Source organism: Vanellus vanellus (genome assembly GCF_965231255.1).
Source record: "Vanellus vanellus genome assembly, chromosome: 9".
Lineage (NCBI taxonomy): Eukaryota > Metazoa > Chordata > Aves > Charadriiformes > Charadriidae > Vanellus > Vanellus vanellus.
This window is the reverse complement of record NC_138914.1, coordinates 12,716,121-12,733,317: the sequence shown is the minus strand read 5'-3', so window position 1 is coordinate 12,733,317 and position 17,197 is coordinate 12,716,121. Positions and strand designations below refer to the sequence as shown.

Here is a 17,197-nt window from a genome sequence, read left to right as displayed (position 1 = left end):
AGCTCCCATTTTAAGCAGACAAAAAATTTCCAATACCAGCAGGAGCTGGATGCAGACCCTCACATCTGAAAAACACATCGGGGTGTATCCTGCCTATGGGCACAATGATGAACACAGAAGGAACTATGTCCTCTGTTTTTTTTTTTTTTTCATGCAAGATGTAGCGTTTCTTGAAGCCTTATATACAGGTCATGTCTACTCCCCAAGCTTCCAACTTGGGTTGCTGTTTGTTTATTTATTTAGAATTCAGTAGCAAAAACTAAAAACTCAGCAGGAAGACCCTTAGCATTAAAACAATTCCCAAGCAGCCAGTTCTGGGACATCCTGGGACCCAGCTTGTGACATGTGGAAATACTACAGTGCATTCCTATCCTTGCAGGAGAGTCCTTCCAGGGAAACAGACCTGCTTACAGAATAACAAGCTGGCTGGAGGGGGGGTGTCATGGACAACATACTCTTTTTCTATACTTTTATTTTGTTCTACAAATACAGTACAAAAATAGAGTTCTTTCTGAACATAATTAAATGTAAGCCACTTTCTCACATTTCAACCTCTCCTCTGTAACAATGTCCAGCAACGACTAGACTGTACTCCCCTCTATTTTTGAAGAGACAGTGTCAGTGTAATTTAGTTATAAAAATACTGCAAAAGACAGATCAGCATTTCTATTACAAAACTGCAGGAAAAGCATGTGTAGATTTAACATTCCTCTCAACAGTTTTTAAATGCTTAGGTACTGGGTTACATTTACAGGAGCTCTATGCTTGCAGTGAATTTCATTTCTGACCACGACAGGCATCACATGTTTTGCTCCAGAAAATATCCACGTGGTCTTGATAAAACTGAAACAAGTGCGTATATTTTCAGATTACTTAAGAAGACATATTTAGCCTTAAATTTGAAATGAGGACAGGGCTTCTCCCTTCTAATGCACATGAAAGTAAAGGAAGATTGTAAGCTGAAAAGCCAAAAATCGAGTTTTCAAAAAAGGCAGGGATTCTTTAGGAAGTAAATTTTCAGATTCATCCAAAGCTTGATGGCGTGCTTCTTTACACCTCAGAGGAAGTATTTCCCCTTCTGTGATGATGAGACAGTAAGACCAGAACTCTACCTCACCACTGATTTGGATAAAGTATGAATCAAAGAAGGGGTCAGTCAGTTCTTTGGCCAGCTCACCACAGACTGTCAAACAGCAGCTGCATGCTTTAGTTCTGAGCAAGCAGGAAAAAATGGAAAGGAAGAAAATGGGAAAAGAAAGCGTTAATGAAAGGAATGCCTGAGAAAACAGAATTATTAGTGCTCAGTGACACAGAAGACAGCAAAAAACCCAACAGCACAAAGTGGTCTTCTCAGAAGGTACAACTGCACATCTGCTTCTCCTAAGTCCAAGGATAAAAGGATGAATCTAATTACCTGTGACAGCAAAAGAATCTCTTGATACTGAATTAGGTGGATCCCTGATAGCTCAGAAACACAAGTGCACAAGAAGGCTAAGTCCTTAACTGGCAAAGGCTACTTTTGTTGTGACTATTGTTCTTGCATCTGGAATCAGCAAAGAAACGTTCTTATCACAATTTCTCAAAAGGGAACAACTGTGCTGCTTCTCCTTTTTTTTCTCGCTTGCTCTTTCTGGTTGTCATCTCTTCTTTCTTTTTCTCTAACTGGCGATTTTGGGGCCAAAAAATGGCCACGTTCCCTACAGCAGTCTCTGAACTCGGACCTCCTTCTTCATCAGAAGAGAATCCCGCTCCTTTCTGTGTTTCAGGTGCTAATGGCTCAGTCTGGAAAAAACAGGTGTGGAAACTGAAAAGCTGCTGTAGAAATCACCCTTGAATCACTCTAGAAGAGCTTGACTTCTGTCACAGTGACGCTTAATGATATTACAAAAGTTGACGCTCTGCTTTGGGATTCTCACTCAAAGCAGTGTGTTTCTAGTTCTGGATGTCAAGCATTCTTTCAACACAAGCAAAAGATTCTTGGCTGGGAGAATAAAAATAAGCCTGCTTTGAAAAGATCATGCTTTTCACCTTTCTCAATGGGGAAAAGATTAAGAACTAAACCATCTGACTTCATAACAAAACACAGCTCCCACTCATCCTGCTAGCTACGTGCTTGGCTTGGAGGAGTAAATCTAGGAAAGGGGTATGTCAAACCAGAAAATAATACCAAAAAAATGACGCTTTGGGAAACACTAATCTCTTGTTAAACAATAACGAATCTTTCAGGGACATGACCACACTAAATTTCTGGTGTAGTTTTTTTTACTAGTTGCTAGTCACATGCTAACAACAGGAAAAAAAAAAGATTTTTGAGCAACTGCGCTCTGGAAGTTCTATGGTCTACAGCTGTGAACAGGACACATTGGCAATTCTGGAAAAAAAGTGTCTTGGTAGAGAAATATCATCCTGAAAAAGAAATCACTAATAGAAATGCAGAATACCTTGACAGAGTAGCGTTGCTTCAGTCTCTCTCTGATGAGAAGTCCTTTCGTCAGCAGCTTCCAATTCCCCAGAGCTCTTTTCTCACGCTTCTGTGTGGGATTGTTATTGAAAAGAGACAATTTACTATTGTAAGTTTCAATGTATTTATGCCCATAGCAAACAGAAGTTTGAAGATTTTAAACTGCCATTAAAAAAAAAAACAAGCCAACTTAAATGTGTCATATTAAAAGATTATAGGCCAGTAGGATTCTTAAGAGTAAAATGTATTGGTGTTCAATTATCTGCTAAATACATGAATTACTGTAACTTTCTAATGTGCACCTTAACTGGGTTAATTACACCAGAACCACCTCCAATACTTTAACCTCCTATGTGTATTCCTCATTTTTCTTTCCCAGCAGCCATGGAAAACTGTTCCAGAGCATGCACTGTTTCAGATCTCGCTACCCCCTGTATTGTGTCCCACTGCAACCTGGACAGCAAGCCCAAAACGGGGCATTTGGAGGATGCAACTACCTCCTCACAGTCACAGAGCGCCGTGTCTGTTGCTCACAGCACCCACCCTTGTTTGACTGTCCACAGTTTCAATTAAATTTACTTAAGATGCAAAAACAATTCCCACCTCCTTCTCCTTCTTTTCTATTTCTGCTTGTTCATTCTCCCAGGCAGCAATGAGGACCTCTTTATACTCCTCACAGACAACATAGCCATCGGTACTAGGAAGGAGAACACAATCCTCTGTCAGCTACTAGAAGAAAAAATAAAGGGAGCAAACGCCTGCTCACCCAGCCAAACCCAAAGCAGGCTGCTGAATACTGACAGAGCCATCTGTCTGTCTCATAGGATCTAAGTTCTATCATCACCTCTCCCCGCACAAGTGCAGACCCTTAAAGCATACAAAGTCACTCCTGTATGCCAGGGCCAGTGACCCCACTGCCACTACTAGCACAAGAGGAGGGTGTGTACTCCTTAACACAGGGTATACAGCTTCTGCAGGACATCAAAATCTATCAGCTGCAACAAAGCAGCTTTACATACACTGGGTGTGAGTAACCGCTGTGAAAATCAAATCCAGTGATGGCTTGAGCACAGTCAATGTCCAACTTCCGCGCCAATCTGTTCAGGTTGGGGAGTCTCAGCTGCACACAGCCAATGGGTAACATGGATGGCAGGAAGAGATAGACATTTCCATACTCATTCCGAGGAACCTGTTATTGCAAAATTAAAGAGAAATGGTGACACTCCTGCTCTCTGGAGAGAGGTGAAAATCCCTGCTGCAACTCAGGGACTCTGCCTTCCTTTTGACCTGCTACATTCCACTCTAGTATTCAATTAATATTCACATGACAAGGCACAGCCTAGATTTTAGCTGCATGGTTATCTCCTAGCTATGTTCTCCACCCAGGCCTTGTACTCAGGCTGTAATGCAAATGCAAATCAGCAAAACAAACATGGGGTAGGCAAATTAGATTAACGGAATTATAAAGTTAGCAGTCCACACTCATGACTTGTTCTCGGGAAATACCTCAGTGAAGTTTTGACCATTTCATCCTGGGTACAGTTACCTCAGAATTCTTAATCCCAAATCCAGATACTATTTACTGGTCTCACCTCTGAAAGGTGCAACTTCTGGAAAAATCAAGCCCACAGCTTCATACAAACACTCCCTTTAACACCAGCCCTCTGCCTTCTTAGCTACCTTTCCATCCACTGCTATAGGCGGCTGATACTCCTCTGTCTGCCAGCGACCAAACAGCGCCAGGTCCTCCTTGTCCCGGTTTGCAGGCTCTGCAAGGCGCGCCTTCCTCGCCTGGTTGGAAAATCCTTTCACCATCTGTGCAAATACAATGACCAAGCCTGTAACACCACCACAATAAGCTGACAGTGATTTCAGGCTTTCCTAGGACTTCAAAGGAGAAGGCTCTGGAAGAGAAGAAATGTCTATTTCCTAGCTTCAGTATCAATTGCTTATAAACAATAACCCATAGCACCTGTATGCAACAGCCAGATCCTGCAGTTCATATAAAATGCAAGGATGCCTTTAAAGATGATGAAAAGGGTGCAGTTCTGCTGGATACCCTTGGAGTGGGGAGAAAAGATAGCTGACCTTTGGGTAGTATACAGGAACTATAGGCACAGTAGGTGGACATATTCAGAATGCAGCTACCATAAACCATGCAAGCAAGTAAGAAACCTACATCTGCTGACAGAGAGAAGGCAAAAACCAAAACAGAACTCAACTTGAACCTGAGAGGGCAGACATGTTGCACAGGAGGAATCACGGAATCACGGGGTTTCAGAGTTGGAAGGGACCTCTAGAGATCATCTAGTCCAACTCCCCTGCTAAAGCAGGATTGCCCAGAGCACATTACTCAGGACTGCATCCAGGCGCGTCTTGAAAATCTCCAGAGAAGGGGACTCCACAACCTCCCTGGGCAGCCTGTTCCAGTGCTCTGTCACCCTCACCGTAAAGAAGTTTTTCCCTGTATTTGAACAGAACTTCCTATGTTCTAACTTGTGCCCATAGCCCCACGTCCTGTCACTGGGAACCATTGAAAAGAGCCTGGCTCCATCCTCCTTCAACCCACCCTTTAGATACTTGTATGCCATAATAAGGTCTCCCCTCAGCCTTCTCTTCTCCAGGCTAAAGAGTCCCAGCTCTTTCAGCCTTTCCTCATAAGGCAGATGCTCCAAGCCCTTAATCATCTTAGTTGCCCTTCGCTGGACTCGCTCCAGCAGTTCCCTGTTCGTCTTGAACTGGGGAGCCCAAAACTGGACACAGTATTCCAGTTGTGGACTCACCAGTGCAGAGTAGAGGGGGAGAATGACCTCCTTCGACCTACTGGCCACACACTTCCCTATGCAGCCCAGGATTCCATTGGCTTTTTTGGCAACAAGGGCACATTGCTGGCTCATGGATAATTTACTGTCTACTAGGACCACCAGATCCTTCTCCTCAGAACTACTTCCCAGCAGGTGCACCCCTAATCTATACTGGTGCTTTGCATTCTTCCTCCCCAGGTGCAGGACCTTACATTTGCTTTTGTTGAACCTCATTAGGTTCTTCTCTGCCCAGCTCTCCAGCCTGTCCAGGTCACGCTGGATGGCAGCACGGCCCTCTGGGGTGTCAGCCACCCCACCCAGTTTGGTATCATCAGCGAACTTGCTGAGGATACACTCTGTCCCCTCATCCAGGTCATTAATGAATACATTAAACAAAATTGGACCGAGTATTGACCCCTGGGGGACACCACTGGTTACAGACCTCCAACTAGACTCTGTGCCGCTGATCACAACCCTCTGAGTTCTGTCATACAGCCAACTCTCAATCCACCTCGCTGTCACCTTATCTAGCTCATACTTCCTCAGCTTCCTAATGAGGATGTTATGGGAGACAGTGTCAAAAGCCTTGCTTAAGTCAAGGTAGATGACATCTACGACTCTCCCCTCATCCAGCCAACCAGTTATAACATCATAGAAAGCTATCAGATTGGTCAAGCATGATTTACCCTTGGTAAATCCATGTTGACCATTTCCAATAACTTCCTGTTCCTCAATGTGTTTGGAGATGACATCCAGAAAGAGTTGCTCCATTACCTTCCCAGGGACAGAGGTGAGACTAACTCGTCTGTAGTTCCCTGGGTCCTCCTTCTTGCCTTTTTTGAAGATCGGAGTGATGTCAGCCTTCCTCCAGTCCTCAGGCACCTCTCCTGTTCTCCATGACCGTTCAAAGACGATGGAGAGTGGTCTAGCAATAACATCTGCCAGCTCTCTCAGCACTCGTGGGTGCATCCCATCAGGGCCCATGGACTTATGAATGTCCAGCTTGGCCAAGTTGTCTGACCCAGTCCTCCTCAACTGAGGGAAAATCTTCCTCTCTCCAGACCTTCCCCCTTGCCTCCAGGATATGGGATTCATGAGGGACAGCTTTAGCAGTAAAGACCAAAGAAAAGAAGGCATTCAGTAACTCTGCCTTCTCTGTGTCTTCCATCATTAGGGCACCCGTCTCATTCATCAGTGGGCCGACATTTTCCCTAGTCTTCCTTTTTCTATTGATATACTGAAAGAATCTCTTCTTATTGTCTATAACTGCAATGGCCAAGCTGAGTTCTGATTGAGCTTTGGCCCTTCTCATTTTCCCCCTACGTAGCTTTGTTATATCTTGATAGTCCTCATAAGTTGCCAACCCCCTTTTCCAGAGAATGTAAGCTTTCCTTTTTTTCCTGAGGTCCAGCCAAAGCTCTCTATTTAGCCAGGCTGGTCTTCTTCCCCATCTGCTCATTTTTTGAGACACAGGGATGGCCTTCTCCTGTGCTTCTAAGAGCACCTGCTTGAAGTATGCCCAGCCTTCCTGGGCACCTTTGCTCTTCAAAACTGCCTCCCAAGGGACACTCTCGACCATGCTCCTAAACAGGCTAAAGACTGCCCTTCAGAAATCCAAGGTGGCAGTTCTGCTGGCTCCCCGCCTTACTTCATCAAGAATTGAAAATTCTATCATTTCATGATCACTCTGCCCAAGACGACCTCCAACCTTTACATCCCCCACAAGACCTTCTCTGTTAACAAACAGTAGGTCCAGTAGGGCACTTCCCCTAGTTGGTTCCTTCACCATCTGTGTTAGGAAGTTGTCTTCCACACACTCCAGAAACCTCTGGGACTGTTCCCTCTCTGCTGCGTAGTATTTCCAGCAGACATCTGGGAAGTTGAATTTCCCCACAAGAAGAAGGGCAGATGATCGTGAGACCTCTGCCAGCTGCTTATAGAATACTTCATCAGTTTCTACACCCTGATTAGGGGGTCGATAACAAACTCCCATCATGATGTTTGCCTTGTTGGCCTTCCCCGTAATTCTTATCCATACACACTCAACACTGTCATTCACACTGTTAAGTTCCAGACATTCAAAACTGCCCCTAACATAGAGGGCCACCCCACCACCTCTCCTTCCTTGCCTATCCCTTCTGAAAAGTTGGTAGCCACTGATTACAGCTGTCCACTTGTGTGTGTCCTCCCACCACGTTTCTGTGATGGCAACTATATCATAGTTTCCTTGCTGTACAATGGCCTTCAGCTCCTCCTGTTTATTCCCCATGCTGCATGCATTAGTGTAGATGCACTTCAGCTGGGCTAATTGTCCTGCCACTTTCCTGGGGGGACAAGCCGTAATTCGCACCTCATCATGCTCGGACACTACTGTAGTTACGAAATTATCACTACCCCTCATGTCTTTGCTGCCACACAATTCACCATCCCCCACCATCACTGGGACAGGCTGCAAGACCTTGCTAACACTTTTACCCAGAAGCACTGGTACGCTGCTCCAAGGCACCACTTCTGTAATCCTGGTTTCATCCCCGTCGCCCTTCAAACCTAGTTTAAAGCCCTATGAATGAGCCCTCCTAATTCTTGTCCCAGGATCTTTCTTCCCCTTCAGGTTAGGCTTCCCCTGCCTGTTGCCAGCATGCCTGGTTTCCTGTAGATCAGCCCATGATCAAAAAAGCCGAAGTCCTGGGAGATGCACCAGTCTTGGAGCCAGGAGTTAATTTGCTGGCTCCTCCTATTTATCCCCTCGTCAACCCCTGCAAATGGTGGGATAGAGGAGAACACTATTTGTGCTCCTGATCCCTTAACCAACCGTCCCAGGGCCCTAAAGTCATTCTTCATTGCCCTTAGACTTCTGGTACTTACCTCATCACCACCTACTTGAAATATCAGTAGTGGGTAGTAATCTGATGTCTGAACCAGGGAAGGGAGTTTTCTCCATATGTCCTTAATTCCGGCCCCAGGGAGGCAGCTGACTTCCCTGTGGGATGGGTCCGGTCTACAAATAGGGCCCTCTGTTCCCCTCAGAAGGAAGTCAAGCCCTCTTACCTTGTAAGGCACTTCTCCAATCCTCACCACTCGAGCTTGCTTTAGCCAAGTGTCCTTGGAGTGCAGCGTGTGTACGCAGTCTCTAAAAAGGCCAGAAGGAAGCACCATAAGAGTTTTGAAGCCTCTTCATAAGAGTTTTCTAAACTGTTATTCACGTTAGGAATTGGGAAAAAAAAAGTATCTAAGTGATACACAAATGCTGTCTCAGCAGCTAAATGCCTCACCCTGTCTATGCAAGTGGCCCGAGACTACTGCTGATACCGTCACAGAAATTAGCTTTCAAATTTGTGACAAAGATCGCAGTTTCACATGACAACATGTGCACCACTCACCTGGAGTAGACAGCCTCTCCCCTGCAGTACCCGAGGACAGCAGCTGACTCAGGATAGATCGCCTGGTATTTCAAGAGGTGCCTCTTCAGTGCATAAAGAGGGTGGTTTTTGTACTCTCCAATTGCTGTTGGTAGAGGCTGATCTTGAAGCTTAACTTGAAACTGTAGGAATTATACAAAAAAAGAGTGATTTCACAATTCTCTTGCACTACCCTTTGTAAGAAAGTAAGAATGATTATAGTATGGATCAAAGGAAAAAAAACACCAGAAACTTAATCAGATGAGCCAACAGACCAAAGCATTCTTGTTGCAAATAGGTATTCAGACATGTACCCAGATCTACATATTTTAAAGACTCTCTCCAAGAGGGATAATGCTAAACTGTACAGAAACCACATTAGTAAGTTTCCAGCATGGGCTGTCCAGTACTTTTGCTATCCATATTTCTCTGAACAGCCTCCATTTGATATTATTTTAATCTACCATTTGATATTCCTTTTAAAACATGCTCAATCTGAACCTTTCAAGCTCAAATACAAACTTCCTTCCTCAGGGAAAGATTCCTAATGATTTTTGCCTGAATGAGGATCCACGGACCAGACTCCTGGCACTAAATGTCCTAAATAACTTATTGTCATTTACCTCATTTTCCTCCTTCTTGTCTCTTTCCACATATGGACTTTTATATGGCTGCAGCGTGTCTTCCCACCACTCAGGGTCCACACGACTCTTCCTTGTTGTGGTCATCCACACTGGGTCATATCTTTGTGTCACATCCCTGACACTCCCATCACTGTCAAATCCCACAATGTAGGAAAGCGGCTTTGTGGCATATGTGAAGCACAGCTGGGGCTGGCCAACGTTGCCATGAACACAGTCTACACACACCCACTTGTCCTCACGTTCAAGGAAAACCTCCAGCCACTGGTCTGTGCCCACCACTTTCCTTACCTCCTGCCGTCCATCATCCTCATCACTAGATATAATTTTGTTTCGCTTTCTCTGTGCATGAGGCAAGGCTGGATCTGTACTTTTTGCTGGCCTAGGCTCAGCTCCATGCGAATTTTTGGATATCCGTGATTCTGAAGTCTCAGTTTTGGGGCTTTTTATAGCTGTTATCTTTGATTTCTGGGAGCCCAGTGAGCTCCTCTGCCTTTTAGAGACAGTTTCAAAATCCTCATCAGAGAGATCACTCTCCTCCTCTGAAACCTCAAAGTCCGAAACACTGCCCTCATCACTTCCACTCTCTTCTTTGTAACACACTTTGGAGGCCACTCGTCTCCGGCGATCATTCTTGGGCCTGACCGGCACATCTTTTTCCTCTAAACTGTTCTCTGCTTTACTACATTCCTTCTGTTCCTGGCTATCTGCAGTCAACTTAGACTTGCGTGTCCTTTTGGTCTGAGCAGTTTTGCGTTTCTTTGGTTCCTTGTTGTCTTCTTCGCTCTCCGAAGATTTTTCATCCTGTTTGGCTTTTCTGCAGGGGCATTTTTTTGCCACAGCTTTCGGTGTTGTGGCAGAACTCTCCTGCCCCTCAGAGGTACCACTGAGAGACTGCCTCTTGGATGAGCTTTTTACCTGCAAAGAAAGAGGCTAGGTCACTTTTACTACCATGGCTAAGAATATGTTGAAAAAAAAAAAAAGACTGAAATGAACACAAGGTGCGTGCAGACCAAAGGTTGGCAGGCATGGTCAATCTGCACATCTTAGGGACTTGAAAACCTCAGGCCAATGGCTGAGGAGAGGTGTACTCCAGCAAGTGCTTCCTGTCCAAGTTTTAAAGAAATTTAAAACTACGAAAGCATAAGAAGTCTTTGCTGAAATACACAAAATGTGTGTTTTTTTTTAAGGAGAAACCTAAAAATTAAGGGTTTGCATCTTCTGCACTATAGACAGAACATTGTCATCACCCTGGTTCATGCAGTAAGCGATTCACTTCAAGCTGTAACAGCCAGAAAGTTTTTTCAATCCTACTCTCTAAACCAGTGACCTATTCCTTATTTCACACACCCAACAAAAACTACCTTTGCTCTTGTCTCCTTGAGAGGAATAGGCTGAAAAGACAGCACGAGGCGACATAGCAGCTGCAATGCTCGCAAAATAATTAAAAATACCTGCAAAAGAAAAAATAAAGCATGTTTAACCTTTTTTCAAGCTATATAAAAAAACCTCTTGAAACTCTTAAAATCTGGGTTCTGTCACCAATCATTTTCATTTCTACCTTTTACCCAGTGCTGTATACACTGACACAGAGCTGCAGGTAGCCCAGCTGCTATATTATTAAAGCACCGCACAGTCTTCTCTGGCTCTTATTTATGTTACTACTGTGACAGGGGTACTGCTGTTAGCTCACAGATGAGGAACCAATTCCTAAAGAGGCTAAATGAACCACCCTGCTAGAGCAGACAGGTAATTCACCCCAATCCCATCTACCCTATCAGTCTCTCATTCTTGAGGAAAACTGAACGAGTTGACTCTAAATCCTGCCTCCCAAAGTGGCCAAAGCCAATCACATGCCATCAGCTGAACCCAGCAGAAACACCAGCCATTCAGAGAATGTCATCACAGTCACAACTCAGTGCCTAAGAGCTGTGCCCTGACAACTGTGTTCCTGCGTGGGACTCAACTGAAGCTGCCTAAGCACAGCTTGCTTTGTCTTTTCCTCCTGTCCCAGGAAGTGACACATCTGCATTTCCACAGCCAGGCTGCAAAGCCACCACAGCAACTGCTTCCTGCTTTGCAGCAGTGAAGCTGCAACAGCTCACTTTATCAGCAACAGGGCAGAGTTGAAAACCAGCACCTGCAAAGCAGCAGCTCATTTCTGCTCTTTCAAATGCTCCCTGTCAATATGACCTCCCGTGTTTTCCCCTCCCTCCGTTGTTTCACCAAAATCTCCGTGTGACTTGAAGCAACCGACTCCACTTCTTCCCTTAATCCAATTCCACCACAAAATTACTGTAGAGTTGAAGTCCTTTTGAAGCCTTGGCCTGGGCTGCTCTAAATCAAAGCTCAATTCCTTTGGCCTTCAATGGTGACTCTCAGTAACAAACTACCAGCCTTCTTACTCCAAGATCTGTGAAGAGTTTCTCTGGCTGCAAGTAAGCTCAAGAATTTCCTCACTCAAACCTGTACGGTTTTCTTTGACCTACATTGCTAAAGCAATATAAAGAAGCCAAAGCATACTTAGGAACAAGAAGTTCTATACACTATACAAAAATCCATGCACAGCAGAACATGGAGTGCAGTGACACCAACCAGAACTAGAGGCTCCAGTTACACACAGTTCAAATTGAATAATTTAATCACAGAAGGACTCCAGATAAATATACAACAACAAAAAAAACACAGAATCATCTAAGTCACCAATTTTTTTTCTCCAAATCCTGCCCTCAAACACTACTTTTTGTATGACCTGACAGCACTACAGCCCATGCAAACTCAGCAACCAACCCTGCACTTCCCAGTCACTTACATGAACCAACTCTTCATCATCTCGTGCAGCATAGACAGCAAAACGGCTCTCCAAGGTCGACTGAAGGGGCTCTCCTTTCTCAGTGGAAAGCTCATGATTGACAGTGAAGGTTCCAACAAACCTGAAATACAAGTGTCATGGTTTAACCCCAGCCAGCAGCTAGGATGACACAGCCGTTTGCTGCTTCTTGTCTAGTGTTTGTGACTACATTCGTAAACTTCATAGTTCATCCATTCCTTCTATGAAAAGGACAGACTCTCACCCTTGTATGTAAAATCAGAAAAATCACTGAAAATTAGTAATCACATTTACCCCTCTCCCTGAAACCTGGCTCTATGGTCTACGTAATAGTGTGATTAGAAGAGAGAGTTTTACCATTTTACCAAGTTGGAAAGGTAGAGAAGGTCCACTTGGCCTGCAGGCACTTTTGTGAAGCGGGTGGGGATGATGGATAGACCAATGGCATGAAGATCTGGCTGGCTGCAAATCCTGTTCCTATAGAAACCATTTGCTAATAAACACAAGAGGTGAACCTGAAAGAAAAAAGTTTCTATATTGAGTTGATGAGAGATTTTCTTTGCTGGAACTATTGTCTATGGTATAGATTAGAAAGGCTTTACTGCTCCTTTTAACAGAGACAGGCAACAACAAAGCCTCCCAAGCATACACAGGGCTGTCTTCAGATCACCATCAGAAGACAGTAAATCCTTGAAGTCTCCGTCAGTGTCTCCTGCTATACGAGACTGACAGTTTAACCCCAACAAAATGAGCAGATACACACTCAATGGAGAAATATAGACCCTAATCACATCTGCTTTGATTTAGAATTTTAGTAATGCAGTCACTGATGTTTCTACCTTACAGTTTAGCAGAAGTCTAATGAACATCTGTCAGAACTACAGCCTTTTTACTTTCTCACTTCTAGCCACGGCCCCAGATTATTTGATCAAAATTAGTTCCTTCTTCATTACAAATCAGTTCAGACATCTTTATGCTCAATTTTTTCTGTGACAAATACCTTATGTGTGTTCTCACGAACCTCCTTGCTGAAACGTTTCATCATTCTCCGAAGATACATCTCAAACTCAGCTTGCCTTTTTTCTCTGCACAAGATTATAAAAGAAATGGATGTTGTGGGTTTTCTATGGACCTGCCTTTCTAGATTCCTGATCAGCTCACAAAGAGAATCCATCCCAGAGAATCTTCTGTGCACACTTAACAAAAGTTTAGTTACTGGCTATGAGAATAGGCATGCGGGCTGCATATGACTAATAAACTGTGAACTCCACATACCTGACTACTGAGAGCTTGGGTATATTCCGATGGCCTAAATTCCACCTAACTTTATGTGCCCGCAGTTTCCTACCAGACAGCTTTGGACAGCTCCATACTAAACTTATAATTCACTGTCTGAATTTTTGACTTTTAGACTACTGCTAGCATTCCATTCACATTCCTAGAAAATGGTTTTATCTTCATTGATGAAGTCTTTTAACTTAGAGGAAACAGAAATTCTGCTTTCTTTGTTATGAAGGGCTAGCCTGAGACAATGCCCGCCCCATAAGAGCATGAGATCCCACCAAGGCTCCAGCTGCCACATAAAGAAAGCCTTCCTTGGTATAATGCTCCCAGCTGCCAATGATATTCATTTGATCCCCCTATTCACAGCTCAGGCATGGGCACACAGAGGCTTCCACCTGAGCTGTTAAGATATTACAGTACAACAATGCCTTTCACCCACAGATCTCCTTAAAGAGAGCTACTACTGTCCCTGGTTTGGAAATGTAGATATTAAAGCACAAAGAAGTTACACGCTTGATTTTCAAGGAAGCTGAAAAGCCTCCATTCCTGCCAACCAATGATTTCTTCCATTGAAGGTTTTTGGTAAAATTGCCAGTGTGTAAACTGTTCTCCATCCTGTAACCTTGCATTATTCCAACGCAACAGTCTGCACCAAGTGGGTATTTCCACCCAGAACAGAGTAAGTCAGTGACAGTCAAGACTGAGCATATTTTTAACTTCATCCTTTAATGGCCTTCCACTGCATTCCCTGTTCTTACCTCCTCTCTCTTTTCTTCACCTGCTCTGGGGTTTCAATCTCTATCTCGACAGGATTGCTTGGGAGCGCCGCTGCTGGAAGAACAGCAGCTTCTTCTAACTTATCTATGGCAGGTTCCTGGAGTTCTGGAAAAATAAAATAATACTAAAAGATATATAAACATGGAACAGATGCCCCAGGGAGGTCTGACAATGGGATAAGAACCTACCTGTTCCTTCTAAAGCGTTCAAACAACCTACTAACAGAACAACCCCAGTAATTATCAGCTCCTGGATCTTCCATAACACTGTGTGTGCTCAGTTATTTCAAACAACAGTGGGATGCCAGTCACCTGCTGTTGAGGAATCAGCTCAGCACAGTCTAATGGCAACTGACTGTCAGAGGCAAACTCAACAGGAGAAAGGTGAATGAAGCACATGTGATTTGAAGGGTGCTTGTAGAGTAGCAAAGAAAAAAACATGACAGCTGTTCACTATAGAAGGCAAAAATCTGTAGCAGCAAAATAGGAAGATTATGATCAACGTGATTCTTATCACAGTTTGTTGGTGGCCACCTAATCAAACAGCTCAGTTGGTTTCACCTCCACTCTCCCTAACTAGGAAGTGCCAGTTTCAAATCTTCAAACCAACTCATTCTTAGCTGCTCAGTATTAGACAACACAAACAGCTGAGAAAGTGCTTTGTGCATGGTAGCATAATTTTAACATAAGCCAACAAAGAATCACATTCAGGGTGCTACCATCAGGTCAGTAGTTGTCCGTTTTTTTTCTCCTTTAGAACCATTCTAAAAGCATTGTGAGATTTGAACTTTTAAAGATACAGATATGCGCATGGAGCATACTTTAGGTATACAGACTATATACATTTACATGAATCCAAATGAGAAATGGCTCAAAAATCAAATTTTAAAAAAAAGTGCATATTTACTCCTTAAAATGAATAAACATGCAATTGTTACCTTCCACATCCTCCCATTCATCTTCACTTTCATCATCATCATTGTCAGTATTGTCTTCATCCATCTCTCTTTTAACAGGAGATTCTCTCTTCAACTTTATCTCCTTCTGAGGGGGTTTCAGCGAGTCACTATTAAAATTACCAAAATGGCTTTAGCATCAGGAAATGTAGGTGCTTGTTTATTTAAGAAAAATAGAGGAAGAATACACTAAAAATAGGGAAACAAATGAAGCATGACCTCTGCATCAGTAACAACAGATTGCGTATTTGACAATTAACCCACAGACACCTTCTCTGTAAAGCAAACTGTCTTTGCCATAAATAACCATGGGCTCAATGCAGCAACATTTTTTCCATGCAAACTCAGGTTCTGATTCTGCAAGGATGTTTAGGAAGATGCCTGAACCTACAAAAGGCCCCATCCTTTAGAATAGCTTGTACAAATGAGTCCTTGGAGAAACGGTTCACTGAATCATTCGTTCTTACTGAACCTTCAAAGTGTACTGAAATTGGAACTGTTTTCTGTTTTACTACACTAATACCCAAGGCTCTGGCTGGCCAGTGAAATGAGACAAATCAGTTTAATTTCTTTTTATTAATTCATTTGCAACAGCAATCTACACGTGCTGATGTTGTATTTGGATTCCAAAATAAACCAGAGAATGAAACGTTTAAAGATTTCTGCTCATTATTTTAAACCCAAATCCCAGGCCAACATTTCTATTCATGCTGGATTCCATAATGCCTCCCTAGTCCCATGTAAAAACCATAGAAAATTAAATAAAATTCTATATTTAAACCATTCAATTTGAAAAGGCTCACATATTTGCTTCCTATACAGACTATCTTCGTCAGGACTGACTCTGCAATGAATAAGACAGTACTTCTGTTCAGCTGTGTGGCACAAATGTACTAAATTAGACTGATAGCCTAAAATAAATTGCTCATACACACATACATAGCACTGGGCCCTAAACAAATAACATGAAGAGAGACTAGACTTTCCATAGACTTGAATAGTAACTAAACTTACCTGCATGTTTCCTCTTTGCTACGATTCCCTTTATTTCTAGTAATTGCCCCTTTTTGTTTCGAAGGCTTATTTGTTGAGTTGGAAACTCCCGTATCACAATTTTCTTCCTTCTTCCTAGCCAGAGCTTTTGAGTCATTCTTCTTTATAGTGGGTTTTTTCTCTTCAAAATCATCTGCATGGGACAGAGGAATGGAAGATATGTTAAAGGATGAAGTTTCATCTCCATGGCAACCTGAAACAGTACCTCAATGGACTTCATTAGAGCCAGCGACGGAGGAAAGTGAGCCCTCACAATGACGAGCATGTCATTCTTTCTGAATAAATAGCTAAGAACTGAACAACAGTTCAGTTGGAAAAATACTCATAATAATGCAATGCACAAGAAGTACATAAAGATTCCTATAGCCCTACCAATGGAGTCAGTTGAAAAACAAGCACCGTACTTGCCACTCACAAGAAATTATTATTCTCTGAAGCTGCTCTGGAGACCTGTTTCCAGGACACCTCCCGGCCGCCGCGGGGGGTGCCCCCAGCCCCGCCACGGCTCAGGCGAGACAAATCCTCACCGGGTGGCTCCGTGCCTGATTTCCAGCCTTTGTCGGTGCCTCCCGACAGCGTGTGGGCCCCGCCGGACACTTCATACACTCATTTAAACCCTCGGTTTCTGTGTGCATCGCCCCGCCCGCCGGCACTGTGGAGGACACTGACCCACACCTCCAGCCTGAGGTAACGGCCCTTTCCCTCACGGGGCCGCCGCGGTGCAGCGCCGCGCTAAGGGCGAACCGACACCCCGCTGCCCCCGGCCCCGAACCGCCACAGGCCTGGAGCGGCCGCAAACCCCGGCGATGGCGCAGCGCCCGGCCCGGCCGGCCATGGCCTCCCTCCCGCATTCACCATCCTCCTCCGGCTCGTCCCCCGGCGCCCCCAGCCCGCCGGAGCGCCTCTTGCTGGCAGCCGCCGGCCGGGGCGATGCTTTACGCTTCCTGGCCATGGCGCGAGCCCGCCGCGGACCCCGCCGTGCCCCCGCCGCCAC

General features: G+C 44.2%; 1 protein-coding gene across 1 annotated transcript; it reads right to left on the bottom strand.

Moving 5' to 3' along the window:
* Positions 1-320: 320 nt before the first annotated feature.
* On the bottom strand, positions 321-17,155 carry XPC (XPC complex subunit, DNA damage recognition and repair factor; the record flags this gene model as incomplete). The annotated part of the gene is made up of 16 exons (XM_082487848.1): positions 321-1,782; positions 2,442-2,531; positions 3,065-3,158; positions 3,481-3,650; positions 4,142-4,276; positions 8,314-8,395; positions 8,646-8,806; positions 9,287-10,222; positions 10,669-10,758; positions 12,117-12,237; positions 12,492-12,649; positions 13,135-13,219; positions 14,177-14,300; positions 15,133-15,260; positions 16,165-16,336; positions 17,059-17,155. The coding sequence occupies 16 exons, from the start codon at positions 17,153-17,155 to the stop codon at positions 1,570-1,572; spliced, it is 2,856 nt and encodes a 951-aa protein (XP_082343974.1). The 3' UTR covers positions 321-1,569.
* Between the last annotated feature and the right edge of the window lie 42 nt (positions 17,156-17,197).